The sequence below is a fragment of the Ornithodoros turicata genome, chromosome 6, assembly GCF_037126465.1.
Source record: "Ornithodoros turicata isolate Travis chromosome 6, ASM3712646v1, whole genome shotgun sequence".
Classification (NCBI taxonomy): Eukaryota; Metazoa; Arthropoda; class Arachnida; order Ixodida; family Argasidae; genus Ornithodoros; species Ornithodoros turicata.
The window spans coordinates 7,189,810-7,203,508 of record NC_088206.1 but is presented as its reverse complement, the minus strand read 5'-3'; the positions used below and the strand labels follow the sequence as shown (position 1 = coordinate 7,203,508).

Here is a 13,699-nt window from a genome sequence, read left to right as displayed (position 1 = left end):
TTGTCACGGCCCGACGGTTTATTGCATCAAGGACTATGGCTCCAGCTATAATTTGCTAAAGGCCGGCACCTGAGATAAACACGGTCGAATCGTCCACGTAAATATAAAATTTAACAACTGTTGATCTATTTACTATGTTATTTAGAGATAGTGAATAACAATGGACGAAGAATACTGGCTGGAACGCAGGTCAGCACTTTGCCGGAGCAATCCGTATTTATATCGCCATGCTCTGCGATGCAGCTTTAAATTCGATCTCCATATTTCGAACAATTCGCTTATTCTGATAAAGAAGAGCTATTTCTGTGGATCGTGATTTTCGAAGATAAAACTGCCCAAATCTGTAATAATGCCACGTTTCGTTGAATGGTTTGTTAGTCTACTGCGGACAACGCTTTCGACTGATTCACCTCGAAGCAGAGATTTAGGCCCGTAATATCCAAGTGCATTTGCGTCATTGCCCTACTTAATATGACATCCTCGGCTATTTTCATTTTAAGAAGGCAAGACTCCCGTAGTAAAAGATAAAGTATATGTTGAAAGGCGATTAATCAATAGATAACGTATTTATTTCGTTTAATTTGTCAGGAGTTTTTACTATTCTTCAAAGTTCATGAAGGAGGCATTACCTCGTCAGCGCCAGTTGGGGGGGAAAAAAATCAGCAGTCGCATCCGAGATGTATAGCTACAGGCAGTGGCGTAACCAGACACCTCCAAAGTATGGGGGGTGCTCGATACCCGCCCGCTCGTCCCCCCCTCCCCCCCGTAGCCAGCAAAGTATTTCGAGATGGGTTCTATGGGGACTTTACATTGGGGGGGGGGGAGAGATTTCACCCTCGTTTCCCTGACTGTCTGTCTTGTCTGTGTGTGGGGGGGGGGGGGGGGGGTTGATCCCCCCAAAACCCCCTCTGGCTCTGCCAGGGCGTACAGCGAGATGAGAGACGAAAATATAGAATATTTGAAAGTTTATTATACGGCTTGTCATGGTCGGTGTGGCCGCGTCACGAGATTGGAAGTATGTATAGTATGAAACGTTCATAATTGCAAAACTATTCAGGAATGCTGCCCAGATAGACGCCGGGAACTGCAAGAAACTTCGCGATCGTCACACTGCCCCCCCCCCCCCCCCCACACACACCACCACCACCACGAGGAGGCACGGGGACTGTCACGGGGCAGCCGAGCCATGGGTCGAGCCAAGGGGACTGAGAACGTCACGGAGTGACGTCAACTTCTCTCGTTCGCTTACACGCTCTTTGAAGGAGTGCGAGGGCAGCGTGTGCAAATCAGTACCTTCCGTCTGGTGCGAACGATACATGTCAGCTGCGCTCGTCGTTTCTTCGACAGACCCCGTGTTATTTGTCTGCACGACACACCACAGGAAAAAAAAAAAAAAAAGAGTTAACTGCTCCTTTAAATTTATTTTGAATTGGTTACGCGGTGGCCCCTAAACTGCTGTAGGATGCCTTCGGGAAAATGCTTTGGACATATGCAAAATGCATCCCACCTCCAACCACTCGGGATGAGCTCTCGACATCATCCTGAATGATGGCTGGTTTGGATGCGGCGAAGTTCTGTTTTTGGTGTGACCGCTCTTGAATGCACTAGCCCGACCCAATGCTTGTGGATGTGATGTTCGATAACGAACTTATTGGGATCCTGGTGCAATGCATTACACACTAAAAATGTCGCCGCAAAACACGCAGAAAGCTGAACGGTATGCTGTCTCCATCAATTACTTGAACATCGAGAGACGAACAAACTCGTGCCAAACACATACCACATACGTGCAAATCTACATGCTTCCTGTATAGGTGTGACTTCGAATGCCGACGCGTTCCGATGACTTGACCCGTGCACGCATCAAAAATATTTTCCAGCTCAGGCTTTCCTCCTCGACGTATTGCGCAAGTCGGACTCCCATGAGTTCACTCCAGATGATATCATACCCGTACCACGCGAGACATCATGCACTATATTCCTCTCCTGCAAGATATTTTCGCCCTCGCCAACGAATTTCTGCTGCAGACGTACTCTCAGCCATGACGTCGTTTTTCAACACAATGAGATCACGTGATTTTGAACTCCTCCCTCTATTCTGTTTCTTACTACGCTGCCGTACACCGACTTGGCCATCTTCACGGAAGCCTACGCCGGTTCTGTGCGCGTCTTTTGTGCTCACCTGCAGTTTATGTACAATGTCCTGCGAAGATCGTCTGCAATTGTGAGCTGTCGTCTGCATCTCGGGAAGTGATGTGATCTTCTCGCGACTTGCTGCCAAAAAGTATACGGGTGTTTTTGCGTGTGAAGAAGCGTGAAATTTTTGTGTCACAGGTGTCAACACTGTCGTCTGCTTCGAAATGAACGAATTTAGGCGTTGCATTATGGCACCACATGAAGGTAAGTCGAGGTTTTGTGCTCTTTTTGCGGAGAATATGTAAACAGTACTTCCCGTGAAAAGAAAAATAAGAAACAGTTTGTGGTATTTACCGACAGGTTCACAAAATTCATCCCGTTCAACATCATGTTTTCGAGGATATTACCATATACTTCGATTCGATGAGTCCTTATGACCTGCTTGTATACTGACAGGAGGCGCTTGGCAAAGGCATTTTTTACGCACCTAAAAAAAAACGCATAACAGATCTCACGCTCAAAAACAAGCAATAACGTTTAAAGGATGGGGTGCGCCGGGCGGAGAAAATTTGCGATACACGCCAATATCACTCCTCGCCTCGCTTTCTTTTTTCTTTTTTCTATCTCTCTCTTTCAGTTCTTTTCGCTACAAGTCTATAACCCACGCAATGTTTTTCTCTCGACAATCTACCGTGACTTCCAGTATATGCCTTGCGTGAGGTTGGCCGCAATTCTTATTGCGACGACTTAGTTGTTGGGTGCACACACCAGCGTTTGGGACGTTGAATAAGGGTGTGCTGTTTCTAATATAGGCTTGTCGCTGTGAGGCATCTGAGATGGTACTAAATGGAAGATATAATCGATCACTCAAAAATGTTTCCGTCTCTCCTCTTGAACTTCGCTTGTGCGTTTTAGGCAAATTTACGGGAAGTAGCTGGATACGCATGACTTCAGAAGTATCAGCAGGTACCTGTATCGTATCTACAGCTCCTTTTTGAGAATGAGGTCTGCAACATTTCTCCTCCCTCTTTTCCGAGGAGAATTTCAAGAAGGACCATTGGCCTTAATATCTGTGGGTTTGGTCTTAATAGAACCAAATGGACCTATGTTTTCTCCGTGCAGGCTTCCCCTTCATGGATATGATCCACTATATACCTATAGCCTGCACGTATGCCATTTTATCTGTTGTAATAGGACAAATGGCTAGGAAGCGAGCATCAACAAAATTTCTAGATAACATATATGTATTCTTCGCGTAGCAGCGAATAAAATTTTCCTGGACACTTTCTTCTTTTGTTGAGTGACAGGAATGATTGGTGAATTGAAGGTGTTTACAACAGCCAAGCACCGGGATTCGAACCTGGGCGGCACAGTTCCCTTAGAAGTCGGCCCAGGACGCACATTCCCCCGGAGCGTTAGTCGTGACGTTGCCCACATCTGTTGGGCCGACAATGGCGACCTCTTTCATTAGCTGGAATGTCGCGACACAAAGCAGGGGAAGTTTGCTAAAAAATACTCTGGTAGGATTTTACGAATGTCAAAGTTTCGGTAAGGGGTACAGGAACGTTTAGCAGTTATACGTGATATCTATTTGTTTAGTAACGAATCATCTTTCCGTTGTCCTGTTTTTAATTTTTTTCGCGGGAACACAGCATTGCATGGCGTGCATCCCCAGCTTGGACTATGCACCCTTGGTGCGAAAGCGACAGTACCTCTGGAGCCGTGGATAGTTGTGTGAGGGGCTTGCGATAGTGGTCGGTCGTAAACACAAGTCATCATGCTTAATTCTCCGCACACTCAAGTTCGACTAAAGAAGAAGAAGAAAAAAAAAAAAAACAGACCAAATTGCAGAGGGCAATAAAAGAGGGCGGGCACGGTTGGAAGTCAGTTTTCGTAAACTGTCCGGGGGCGAGTTTATGTTTCTCTCTTCCTGTTCCTCGCATTTCTTCTCTTCTTCCTTGATGCCTTAAAAGCAGGGGCGGATTTAAGGGGGGGGGGCGACCGCCCCTCCCCCCATACGGCTGTGTTCCCCATGTAAAAACCTTATCTCCTGGATGATGCTGTGCCGCAAAGCACGAAATTTCCTTATGACCCCCCCCCCCCCCCATGACAGACCCTTAAATCCGCCCCGGCTTGGAAGTCACAAGTAATCACGGCAACGATCCAAACCTCTCTCGCCCCCCCCCCCCCCCCCCCGGTGGAAAAGGGAAACCGAAAAAAGAATAAAAATTACACACCTACGGAGTTTTTACTTCATGGAACGGGATGCTTTCATATACGTACCTGCACAAACAATTAAATAGAGGAAGTCTGCGTATTTAATATAACAGTGTTGCTGCCGCTGCCGTCAAGGTTTCGTAAGCAGAAACTCCGGGAATGACATCGCCTGCGCAAAGTACGTGCGATGAATCATCATGCGTGTACCCGTTTCAACAAACTTCTTGGGTTACAGAGTGCAACGGGATGACTTGCTTCTGAAGAGTATGCAGCTTTTATCGACGCGGCACTAAATTTTAAAATAACAATGATAATTACACTTCTGCATCGGGAATAACGTCACAGAGCACCAAAGCTCAAGGAAACGACCACTATGGCAGATAACGGGTCAATACGAAACCGAAACTTGCCCGTTTTGACGCGCAGAGCAGACGAGAGCAGAAATGCTTTGCAAAGTTTCATGTAAGATGCTCGTGCAAAAGCGATATATGACACAAGGAGAAAGTTTTATGTTAGAGTCTGCTTTATTTACTTCACCAAGTCAGTTTCCCGAAAATTTGCTCACCTGTCCGACTAGTTTCCTGTTTCTTCTGTACGTCACAGCAATGTGAAATTTTTGTTTGATACGACTATTATTCCCACAAATGTATTATAAATTTTTAGAAACTGAATCGTCAATTCCGCGGATCACATGAAGATTCACACACCTTGGTGTACTCCAGTGGTGTACTCGCGCGAAGGCCACCAGTCGCCACATTCCACAAGAATTCATTCCCCTCCCCCTTCCATTTTCTCGAACGAGGTACTGCCGAGGTGTGGCTGATAACTAGGCGTTATTTAAGGAAAGGTGAGCCGATAATTCACTTAATCCACTCGGGATCGCATCCACATAACAACGGGATAAGTATTCCGTCGTCAAATGTCACGGAAAACGAAGCACAATGGCCAGGGGCCTTGCAGAGTCGCCTTCTGAACGTTAGTGAATTTAGGCCTAACAAACGCCTGGCATACCGGCTTTTTATAATCGCGTTCTCGCTGCATTGTTTTCGTGTGTGTGAGTCAAACGTAAGCGGTCCCATTGCGCTATTTATAGTCAACTTTCTGTTCTTGCAGAGCGTCCTAAATGGAATGTTAGCGTGAGTGGAGGGCACACGAGGTTTGGCTTATTAGTATATTACTGTGCAGTGAACGAAGTTTAATTTCGTTGCCCCATTTAAAGGCATTGTCTCGACCTTCATTGAAATTCATTATGAACATTGTTGGTGGTCATGTTGCTCAGTTTGAAGACCGTGCGCGTTAGGATGAATACTCTGCCACTTTGATCTAGTGGAAACGTGGGGTTTTTAACCTTCCGGTTCGTCTCAGGTGGTTTGCAACGGAATGTAGCGTTGTAGTCTGTCGTATTATGGAACATTGGAATGTGAATGAATATATGACGCTGCTTAGGTGACTCACATCCGGTTACGTTGACAAGAGCTCATCCTTGCTTTTTTTGTTTGTCTTTGCAGAACGTTCACAAATGGCTGCAATCCGGAAAAAGCTAGTAATAGTGGGCGACGGCGCCTGTGGTAAAACGTGCTTGCTTATAGTATTCAGCAAAGACCAGTTTCCAGAAGTATACGTGCCGACAGTATTCGAAAACTATGTGGCTGATATCGAAGTTGACGGTAAACAGGTAAGTTGTGCCCCCCCCCCCCCCAGGATAATACTGCATGATGACCTGGGCTGTGATACTGCAACGAGAGCTAGGGTGGAAAGCAGCTCTGCAAACTTGTACCGATCGGGCAATTGCAAAACCCACTGTACTGCAACGTGGAAAGACAACAGTGACAATTTCGTTCAGAATATTGAACTTTGCGAGAAATTTGCAGATCACGAAACACTTTTTACAAATTTTTCACAAATTTTAACTGAATAGACCAGTGGATGTGCGGACCAGCGAAACAATTGTTCGCAGTAAGTTTCCCTCAAGTTGAGGAAAATGTTTGTCGAATTGTTGTCTTGGTTTGTGTTCAGATTTCCTTCCAGTTTACCTTTGAAGTGGGGATGCTAAAGCCGCCCTCCTTCCTAGCTCTCCCCAAGAGAATTGGAAACTTTGTCTTTGTCTTTCTTATACACCTGTGTAATTATTCTGTGCGACATAGATAATGTTGTTGCCGGCACAGCTCTTGAGGAACTGTTCAGGTCTTATTAGTCTTATTAATTCTTAATTTAATAACAATGGCCTTACGGGGCAAGAGAATTCTGGCTATTACATTACCAATGAAGCGGAATAGGACGATATGCGCATTCTGAGTAATGGTCATGGTCCGCGAGACTGACCCTTTGAAGTAGTTACGTAAACGTTTCCTCTGTGTATGTGTGGGGGTTTTGCATCAAAAAGGCACCTTGGGGAAAACATGACATGGATGCTCCTTGGTACAGCATCAACAGGCGTTAGTTGTAGTCATTACTTGCATAGCGCTAATCCAGTTGAAAGGGGAAAAGACCAAGTGTTCGAAAGAATGTGATATGTACGTGAAAATTCTGATATTTCTGTACAGTGCTCTCATTTACATCAGCAACTTAGTCCTTGTGCGCAGGCAAGCAATTTGAGATCTTCGAACATGCTGCAATGTTTGTTTCTCCCATGTTGCCTTTTTTTAAATAATTTTTTCATATACTGCTTGAGTGTGCTTTTACTGCTACATGATGCGAATGCATCAGTGCTAGAATGGACATTGGTTGGTGTCAATGTAGCTTTAACTGTATAAAAATGTTTAACTGTATAAACTGTGCTCAACAAGCTTTGAGGTGCCCTACACCGAATTGTTAGGACATCGTTTTAGTTGTCCTGTCGATATTAATATTGGAGATATATCGGGTTTTATGGTTTTTCAAATTCGGGAGGGAAAAATCGGGTGCTATTTACACTCGAGAATTACGGGTAGATATTGGGCTTTACCCGAATTCTTGAAAATTTGTTCGGGGGCGAACTGTCGTGAAAAATCTGGTTTAACCCGAAAACGAAGAACCCTAGAGATATACTATTCAAAAGTTTGATACCCACGTGGCGGCATGTAATACGTCTTATCTGTTCCACCAGGTGGAGCTAGCTCTTTGGGATACCGCCGGGCAGGAGGACTACGACCGGTTGCGGCCGCTGTCCTATCCGGATACGGACGTGATCCTCATGTGCTTTTCAATCGACTCTCCGGACTCCCTGGAGAATATCCCCGAGAAGTGGACCCCCGAAGTCCGTCACTTTTGTCCAAATGTGCCCATCATACTTGTCGGCAACAAGAAGGTAATTGGGGAGACTTCCACCATCCATATGTAGGGCCTGACTTTTTCGGGTTTTATTTTTGGCCAAATTCGGGGGGTAAATATCGGGTGATATTTTTCATTTGAAAATTCGGGTGTATTCGGGTTAAATCCCGTTACGGCATATTCTGTCGTCAGGAATTCGGGTGATTTTTTTGTTTAATAACAATTTGTCTTAACATGGAACTAATGTTTAGCAATGTTATCAAACTTTATTTTAATGCACGCTTATGAGTGTGCCACGCGACCCGGATGTTTTCGGGTAGATTCGGGTTAAACTCGAATTTTACAGATTTCGTTCGGGGGTTAAATATCGGGCGGATACGGGTTTAACCCTAAAAAGTCAGGCCCTATCCATATGGTGCCGAAAGCGTGGTGTTGGGCATGGACTTCTGCTTGTCTCTGCCCAGCTGCCCGTTGTGTCCACGTCTTACCACAGTGGACTCTCGTTAATTCAGACCCTGATAGTTCAAACTTCGTGTTAATTCAAACAAAATTTGAATTTTTGTTTGGCCTGCTATGCTTGCAGTGTATTGGAAAGCTGCTTAATTCAAACAGTGCCTTTGCTTAATGAAACATTTTACTCCATTTTAAAACATTCCTGCCAGCAGAAAACAACCAACACAATGTTGCGTTCACTAAACTGCACTGCACTGACACTAAACTCGCAAAAAGGAAACTTTAAAGGAGTACAGGGGCCATCCAAAAAAATTTCTGATTAAGACTTCTGATGAAAGTGTGTGTGTGTGTGTCAATTTACCGAATAGCACGAAAGATTTTGACGTGTACAATTTGTTTCCCAGAAAAAAAGCTCACATAAACATAGCTCCGCACGTTCACACTTAACTCTCCACTCCGGGTATAATGAGGAGGAGAAGCATGATGCCACGTCACCGATAACATTACAGGGTCCACGCATTCTGGTTTGCTGGTTAGTTGGGGTCAGTGTCCCGTCCCTTTGCCGCCGTAAACCAGTTTTGCCAGTTCCCTCCGGAGAATTGGGGATAGAAGGAGTGGCCCTTCTGCGATAATTATGACCCTGTTATTTGAATTACTTCAGATGGTGCATCTTACTGGCCTACTTCATTTCATCTCATTTATTTACCTGAAGAGCCTCAGAAGAGGCATTACAGGGAAGTGCAGCATATAAGACAAAAAGAAGAGGTTAAAATGGTTTGGTGCCTCTTACAGTTTCACGTAGGCCCGTAACTTTGATTCGAATTCAAGGGTTGCTCATTCACAAACTTAACACTGTTCTTTTTTACATGCCTCAGTTGATGTGATGAACGTTGACAATAACTCTTTTCAGTGAAGCAGAGTGACACGTTAAATTCAAGTTAAAGGGCCATTGATCTCGATTCAACGGTTAATCGGTGTTGGTGAAACTGGGGTGAAAAGTGATTTAGCTTGCTGCGCAGTGATGAGTTAGAATAGTTAGAATGAGTTAGAAACTGTAGCCCAATTGGGTCTTCTGTATGAGCGGAAATGACACTGGTGGTCTGTTCTTTGCCCTTATATTAGAGGAAATCGACGTGTTTGATGAGTACATATTTACCGAATGGCTGTCCCGTGCAGGACCTGCGTAACGATCCCCACACGACACGAGAACTGGCCAAGATGAAACAGAAGCCCGTAGCACCAGAGGAAGGTCGTACCATGGCAGAGAAAATCAATGCCTACGGCTACCTGGAGTGCTCGGCAAAGACAAAGGATGGCGTGCGCGAGGTCTTTGAGACTGCAACGAGGGCTGCACTCCAGGTGTGTGTGTTTGTTACTGTCTAGGGATAGCCCACCATTCAAAAACTGTCTTAAAGGGATAGTTCGCTCCCTAACGAAACTGGAAGAAACGGTGCTGGACATGCGCAATAGACAACAAAGGACTCCCCGTCAATCTCTTTCTTTGGAGGTCGACACGTGAGCATCAGCAGCACGGTGGAGCGCCGGGGAAGGAGCATATTACGGGAGGGGGGGGGGGAAATGGGACTTGGGACGGGACTCCGTCCGTCTCCGCGGGAAAGCTTACCTGCGTGGACCTCGTTGCTTTCAAGTACCTATAAAAAAATCATACTGCTCGAGATAGTGATGTGCGATACTATCGATAGTTTTGGACCTACTATTGGATTGTCCTATTTTGATTGTCCTTAATTGGATTGTCCAACTATTGAGTGAACCGGAATTGCGATAGTATCGCGATAGTTTTCCGGACTATCGATAGGGTCGTGACTGGACTTCACTGGGCTTCGCATCGCTTGAGGAAGAAGAAAAAAAAAAGATCATGGGAAATAAATTATCAAGTTCATGAAGTGTGAAATATCGGAATATTATACATGTACAATGCTATAATGTGGGCCCTTCTGGGCATGAATTAGTGGCCGTTAATTGTCACAGACCCGTATTACCATGACAGTAACATAAAGTAATGATAGTCTGACAGCGTATGCTACTGCTCAGCTGCTGCTACTGCTACTAATGTCAGCCATACGCATAGTGCACAACAATCCACAACATCTCCTTTTCTGCTTCGTTGGTTTAAGCAGAACAGAGGCTCCTGTCTGTTTTTCGGAACAGTTCCTCTGTTTTATGTAATCGGTTTTTACATGCTAACTGTCCGATACTATTTAAAAAATATCAATACTGTGCAACCATAAATAAAGGTACTTTGGAGCAAGCAAGTTTGGGCTGTGTCCAACTTACTATAGATAGTTTTCAGCAAAACTATCGATAGTTAAATAAGTAGTCGTCTCAACCATCGATAGTACTATCGATAGTGCTTGGATGACTATCGCCCATCACTAGCTCGAGATGCGGGAAACTAATGCACGGACCCGATAAACTTCTAAATACGCTACCGTCTGCAACAGAAATCAACGAATCTATGCTTGGGGAGCGAACTATCCCTTTAAGTACCGTACCGTACCGTACCGTACCCTGCCCGGTTTACTGGCCTTAACGTCGAATTTTATTCTGCCATTTGAAGTGTAATCTTCTTTGCACCTTCCTTCAGGTCAAGAGGCCGAAGAAGACAAGATGCGTTCTCTTGTAGTCGGGCACTCTCTGACCAGAAGTCTCACTTGCTGCAGCGTCTCTGCAGAATCCTTCAGCGTTTTCTCCCTTCCCTTCGGCATCCCTCTTAGTTGTAAAAAAAAAAAAAAAAGAAAACATCCTGCAGAGCGACAACGGGGAAAAAAAAATATGGAGGAATTCCGAAGCTCGCGGGCGTGCCATTACTGCAAAGACTTTCCCACGGACCAAAGAAAGAACGAGTATCCCTCGTAACCGAAGCATTTAGGGAAGCGCTAAGCAAAGTTGTTTGGTTGCACTCTTGCCTCTGCTACAGTTACTGTTGTGTTCTTAAGTAATGCGCAGGCTTCCTTGAGGCTCAAGTGTTGCCCTACTGTGTGTGTGTGCTGGCTGAAGCCATTAAAAAAAACGCCTTTTTCTTTTTTTCGCCACCTGTACTGTGCCGGTGTTACTGAGCATGAGTGATCTTCGATTTGACCGAACTCTAAACTCTTTAAACCTTGGCCCAACTCCGAAGCGAATGTTACGACTGGGTGGCCAAGAACATTGTGGATGACAGTTAAAATGAACCACTAATTTGTGGTGACAGCCACTAGCAACACAATTCTCTGTATAAGGTTGTTTCTTGAGATCAGAAACTTGTAAATAAGGAGTGTTACATATTTATCGCTCGACGTCTGGAGGGGACGTTTGGGGTCTTTTTTTTTTTTTTAACATCCTGCAAACTGTCAGCTACCTGAACTCTGTTGTCCGGTGGGGGGAACTCCCAGAAGCTTTTGTTAGCGCTGCTCTACCGTTTTTGGTGTCTTTCACTTCTACAAAGAGGGTAGTTTAGTACATGGTTGCCATTTCTGGGAGAAGGGCTTTTTGCTGTACATATTCATATAGGGATTTTTTTTTTTGTCTTGCATACGTGAGCCGTTGACAAGATGTGCAAGTGATGTTTTTATATTGAGGGAGAGCTACGTACATTAATGTCTTTTGGTATGTGATTGTAGACTTGTAACTATTAAATATGTTTTGGAGAAAGATCGACTGTTGACTCATTTGTGGAGTAGCTATGCTTGCTGCGTTAAATGTGGTATAAGTGTGAATGGAGTTACACTTGTTCCTTACTTGGAGGTTGAGGACACCTAGTATTTCACCATCAATTATCCATGGGGACGCACTGCAATAGTAAAATTTAACTACAATTGCAATTTGAACAACATGTATGTGTTAGGTGTGTTCTGGTAGAACATTACTAAGTGCATGTCAAGCACCTATCATTTCCAAGACTTTATTCATGAGGGGTGTCTTCTAGACCTGACACAGCATGAATGCTTGTGCAGGGTTATAAGTCTTATAGGACTTATGCCTGACAGTTCCTCAAGTGAGTTCTGTGTGAGAAAGTACAGCATTGGAAATGACAAGGGACCTGGATGCAGTGTGTTTTGAGTTCAGAGGATGCAAGCTTGACTGGCCTGAGATATCTGCTCTGCAGGTGGCTATTTTTGGGGTCTGTAAGCTTAGTAGAACAGTATACCTGGACTGTAGTCAGCAGCCAAAACTATTACTGATTTCTTTATTGATAACAGTGATGATGATAAAGAAAAGAAAAAATGGGGATGTAAGCCACAGCAATGTCTTGCAACATGATAGTTTCAGGTTCACCTTGATTGATTGGATAAGTGACCAACATACGGGTTTCCCCAATACGGGCAACCCGAGTAAGGTGTTCAGAGCAAGGGTTAGAACGACAAAGTCGTTCCGAGCAGGGCAAAGTGGGAAGGGAAAATCGGGAGTGGGTAGTTTAGAGGACTGCCCCCCGCTACATTTCTTTCTATCAGGTGGCGGTCAGCACAGCTGAGCTAAAATGGAGAGAGTATGGTTTTCGAACATTTGTCTCCCAGGGCATGGGGACAGTTGGGGGTGGAGAGGTCTTCCCTACAGCACAGTGAAGAAGTAGGGCCTGAATTCAGGATGGCATCAAAGATTACCCCATCCTGGCAGGTCTGCGGCTACAGCACAAGAAAACATCCACTCTGTGTACAATGAGGTCATGGCAGATCGTCGAGTTAACACCTGTGCCATCACTTAAGTCACAAGCATGTTCAAGAGCACAGTTGAGCACATCATGACCGGATATTTTGACATGCACAGGGTTTCCGCCAGCCAGGCTCGAAGTCTTGCTCACACCTGATCATAGGCGAACAGTTTTCATTCAATCTGCCGGAGGGTGCAAGGGAGCAGTGCACCCCCTCCCCCACTTCACACATGGAGGCAAAGCACACCCCTTCCCTCGCAACGTTCATCTTGAGTGTCAGCTGCTTAGGTTTCTCGAAGGGAGCTTGGCCCCCTTCCTGGGAAAGTTCCAGGGGGCTCGGAGGCCCCAGAGCCCCCATAGAGTCAGTGCCTATGCGCCTGATCAGAAATGCATGCTCTACTACACAACATCCAAGGGCAGATCCCTTGCCGAGGCTCTGCATGGGTGGTGACTGGAGGAATCCAGCGTCCACCAATACCAACGTGAGAGCAAACCTCAGTTCCATGGTCTGTCCTATCAGCAGGCAAGGTGCAGTGGCGTTGCCATATGGGTGAGTTTCAGGAGTTGAGATCCACTCCTTGCCCTCCAACACGTACCTTTGGTCATGCATTTGGGAAAGGGAAAACGTTGGAAATACTCCTTATCGTGTGAAATTACCATAGAAACTCTCCTATAATATTTTTTCTGGCTACTGGCTACGGTTTTCTGGACTGCCATCTGTCCCCAAGATGAACTCAACAAGGAGCAAAGAACTCAAACCCATCCCAAAGTGCCCACAAAAGGCGAGGCCGTGACCACACCAACCTCACTTTACAGGTGTCTACGTGCCATGCTACGTGCCTTGCCTACTAACGCCGCCTCTTATAAGAGCTGAGCCGCTGAGCCAAGGTAAATGGATGAAGCTGAGCACTACAGAAAGCGAGAGCAAATTGCTTCCCTTCGCCAGGCAACTTTGGGCCGATCCGATTATTGCGCGTCCGGAGTCCATGGTTGATG

General features: G+C 45.4%; 1 protein-coding gene across 4 annotated transcripts; it reads left to right on the top strand.

Annotated features, from left to right (window-relative positions):
* Positions 1-2,151: 2,151 nt before the first annotated feature.
* LOC135398958 (ras-like GTP-binding protein Rho1) lies at positions 2,152-11,708 on the top strand. Of its 4 annotated transcripts, none has more exons than XM_064630540.1 (5): positions 2,152-2,400; positions 5,862-6,028; positions 7,439-7,639; positions 9,232-9,414; positions 10,661-11,708. In XM_064630540.1, exons 1-5 carry the CDS (start codon positions 2,361-2,363, stop codon positions 10,697-10,699), a joined length of 630 nt encoding a protein of 209 aa, XP_064486610.1. In that variant the 5' UTR covers positions 2,152-2,360; the 3' UTR covers positions 10,700-11,708. The 4 variants fall into 4 exon arrangements, with proteins under 4 accessions (XP_064486610.1, XP_064486613.1, XP_064486611.1 ...); XM_064630543.1 differs by lacking the exon at positions 2,152-2,400 and adding an exon at positions 5,092-5,200; XM_064630541.1 differs by lacking the exon at positions 2,152-2,400 and adding an exon at positions 5,233-5,328.
* Positions 11,709-13,699: the final 1,991 nt, after the last annotated feature.

Excerpts from the sequence above, each read along its gene's own strand:
- LOC135398958 (XM_064630540.1), top strand. The coding sequence starts at position 2,361 with ATGAACGAATTTAGGCGTTGCATTATGGCACCACATGAAG. Across the intron at positions 6,029-7,438 it reads TCGAAGTTGACGGTAAACAG|GTGGAGCTAGCTCTTTGGGA; the intron begins GTAAGTTGTGCC and ends CTGTTCCACCAG. Across the intron at positions 9,415-10,660 it reads CAACGAGGGCTGCACTCCAG|GTCAAGAGGCCGAAGAAGAC; the intron begins GTGTGTGTGTTT and ends ACCTTCCTTCAG.